Consider the following 2,856-nt stretch of genomic DNA (forward strand, 5'->3'; position numbering starts at 1 on the left):
CTGCTACTAGATCTCAGGGTTTTCTGGTAAATCACATTATGGTTTGTCTTTGTGCCCCTAGAATTTAGCATATTATATACCTGACTTATACAAGATGTGCCGAAAACATTTGTAAAAATGAATTGTTTTCCATTTTCAGGGCCATTTTCAGTCTTCATACAGGGTATTATAAGAGCAGTAGTCAATGATATTTATTGTTTTCTTTTGTAGCTCAGACCATGACCGACTTCATACCTTGGTAACTGAACACTGTTTTCCAGTAAGTTCTCATCCTCCTTAGAACTTTGGGGTGACTGAGTGGACAGATTCTAGACATCGTCTCTGGTTTTTCTTTTCTTTTCTGTTTTTTTTTTGAGACAGATTTTCGCTCTTGTTGCCCAGGCTGGAGTGCAATGGTGCGATGTTGGCTCACCGCAACCTCCACCTCCCGGGTTCAAGTGATTCTTCTGCCTCAGCCTCCCAAGTAGCTGGGATTACAGGTGCCCGCCACCATGCCCGCCTAATTATTTATTTATTTATTTATTTTGAGACAGAGTCTTGCTCTGTCGCCCAGGCTGGAGTGGAGTGGCAAGATCTCGGCTCACTGCAAGTTCCGCCTCCCGGGTTCATGCCATTCTCCTGCCTCAGCCTCCTGAGTAGCTGGGACTGCAGGCACCCGCCACCACACCCAGCTAATTTTTTGTCTTTTTAGTAGAGACGGGGTTTCACCGTGTTAGCCAGGATGGTCTTAGTCTTCTGACCTCGCGATCCATCCGCCTCGGCCTCCCAAAGTGCTGGGATTACAGGTCTGAGCTACTGCACGTGGCCTAATTTTGTATTTTTAGTAGAGATGGGGTTTCTCCATGTTGGTCAGGCTGATCTCTAACTCCCGACCTCAGGTGATCCACTGACCTTGGCCTCCCAAAGTGCTGGGATTACAGGCATGAGCCCCACCATGCCCTGCCTGGTTTCTCTTAAGAAGGATCAGTTTTGAGAGTGTAGGAAGTTTAAGGTACAGGCTGAAGTTTCATTGCTTGTAGCCGAATGATAATGTCTTGACACGGACTCTGGTAAGGGCCCTGGCGAATAAAAGAGGTCCCTCAACCAGCAGTCATGACACTGCAGGAGCATCCTGAGGCTTGGATATGGGCTATACGAGGCCACATCTCCATATGCCTGCACTATCATGAAGGATTTAACCAGAGTTCGTGAGGCTTATATTGAGTGATAACAGCAGTGTGAGGCACTTGGAGGGACCCCCAAAGATAAGAACTTTGTAGTTCATTTAGGGATTCAAGAATAAGAACTTGGGGCTGGGTGCAGTGGCTCACGCCTGTAATCCCAGCACTTTGGGAGGCTGAGGCGGGTGGATCACAAGGTCAGGAAATCAAGACCATCCTGGCTAACATGGTGAAACCCCGTCTCTACTGAAAATACAAATAAATTAGCGGGGCATGGTGGCGGGCGCCTGTAGTCCCAGCTACTTGGGAGGCTGAGGCAAGAAAATGGTGTGAAGCTGGGAGGTGGAGCTTGCAGTGAGCCGAGATCGTGCCACTGCTTCAGCTTGGGCGACAAAGCGAGACTCCCGTCTCAAAAAAAAAAAAGAACCTTGGGTTTCTATCAATAGAACTTCAGTTTCTATAAGTCTTCCCCAGTCCTAGCAGTTTAGCCCTTAAGTCCTGTAAAATTCCCACTTTTCATTGTTAATAGGTGAGTGGGAAAAATATATATATATGCAGTCAACACAAGTACATGCAATAATTGCCAGATTATGAAAGTGTATGGGAGGGATGATGGTGTATTGGGCATGCTGGCAGTTTGGAATGTGGTTTTCATTGATTTGGAGAAGGGTGCTCAAAGAGGAAGGTGGGTCTGAAGTTGTGATTTAGATAAAGAGAGAGTTGTCAGGTGAACTTGCCCAATAGCTTAATCAAAACTTGGGAAGGTGCGAGAGAAAACAGGCACAAGAGAGCATGTGGTGGGAAATGTGCTGCCTGTTGGCTGTAGTCTTGCAGGAAGTAAGAGCAGTGTGGCAGCACCAGCTTCCTTAAAGGGAGGGAAAAATCCAGTTGAACTTGTTCTCCTCTGCCCTTAGGACATGACCTGGGACCTCAAATATAAGACCGTCCGCTGGAGCTTCGTGGAATCTTTAGAGCCCTCCCATGTTGTTCAAGTTCGCTGTTCAAGTATGATGAACGAGGGCAACGTGTACGGCCAGGTCACCGTACGCATGCATACCCGGCAGGTAGAGGCACTAGTCTGCCTTCCTCCCAGCTTTTCTTCACACTGAACTTGGGCACCTCCCTCTGGAGTGCTGGGTGTGGTTGCCCAGGACTGTAAGCAGTAACAAAAGGTACACTGTGATCTGTCTTCCTTGCTGTGCTGCTGTCGCCTTCCCACTGTTACATGTTGGCTCTACTAAGACATGTGTGAGGATATTCTCTCCCACCCTTCCTGTTTTTTTTTTTTTTTTCTCCAAGACAGGGTCTCATTCTGTCACCCAGGCTGGAGTGCAGTGATGTGATTATGGCTCACTGCAGCCTCAACCTCCTGGGCTGAAGCAATCCTCCCACCTCAGCCTCCAAGTAACGGGGACTATAGGGGCATGCCACCACGCCTGGCTAATTTTAGTATTTTTTGTAGAGACCAGTCTTGTCATTTTGCCCAAGCTGGTCTCAGACTTCTGGGCTCAAGTGATCTGCCCACCTCAGCCTCCCAAAGTGCTGGGACTATAGGCATGAGCCATTGTGCCCCACTCCTTCTTGGTCTTGACTTCCCCCATCCCTGCCCCCTGTCAAAGAACTTGTGTCTTTGAGTAAAGTGTCAGTAGTTGATCAGATAGTCCTAGATTCAGAATTCCGAGATAATTTTTTTCTA

At 47.8% G+C, this 2,856-nt stretch overlaps 1 protein-coding gene across 3 annotated transcripts in view; it reads left to right on the forward strand.

The window, feature by feature from the left end:
* The window catches only part of MRPL45 (mitochondrial ribosomal protein L45), a 37,663-nt gene that overhangs the window by 33,018 nt on the left and 1,789 nt on the right, over positions 1 to 2,856 (forward strand). For 2 of the 3 annotated variants that reach the window (XM_011984698.1, XM_011984697.1), the window contains exons 5-6: positions 211 to 259; positions 2,075 to 2,224. In XM_011984698.1, coding sequence (XP_011840088.1) covers positions 211 to 259; positions 2,075 to 2,224 — 199 coding nt within the window. The remainder of the gene's footprint in view (positions 1 to 210; positions 260 to 2,074; positions 2,225 to 2,856) is intronic. The other variant, XM_011984699.1, reaches the window with a different exon arrangement.

Source organism: Mandrillus leucophaeus, unplaced genomic scaffold (genome assembly GCF_000951045.1).
Source record: "Mandrillus leucophaeus isolate KB7577 unplaced genomic scaffold, Mleu.le_1.0 Scaffold272, whole genome shotgun sequence".
Classification (NCBI taxonomy): domain Eukaryota; kingdom Metazoa; phylum Chordata; class Mammalia; order Primates; family Cercopithecidae; genus Mandrillus; species Mandrillus leucophaeus.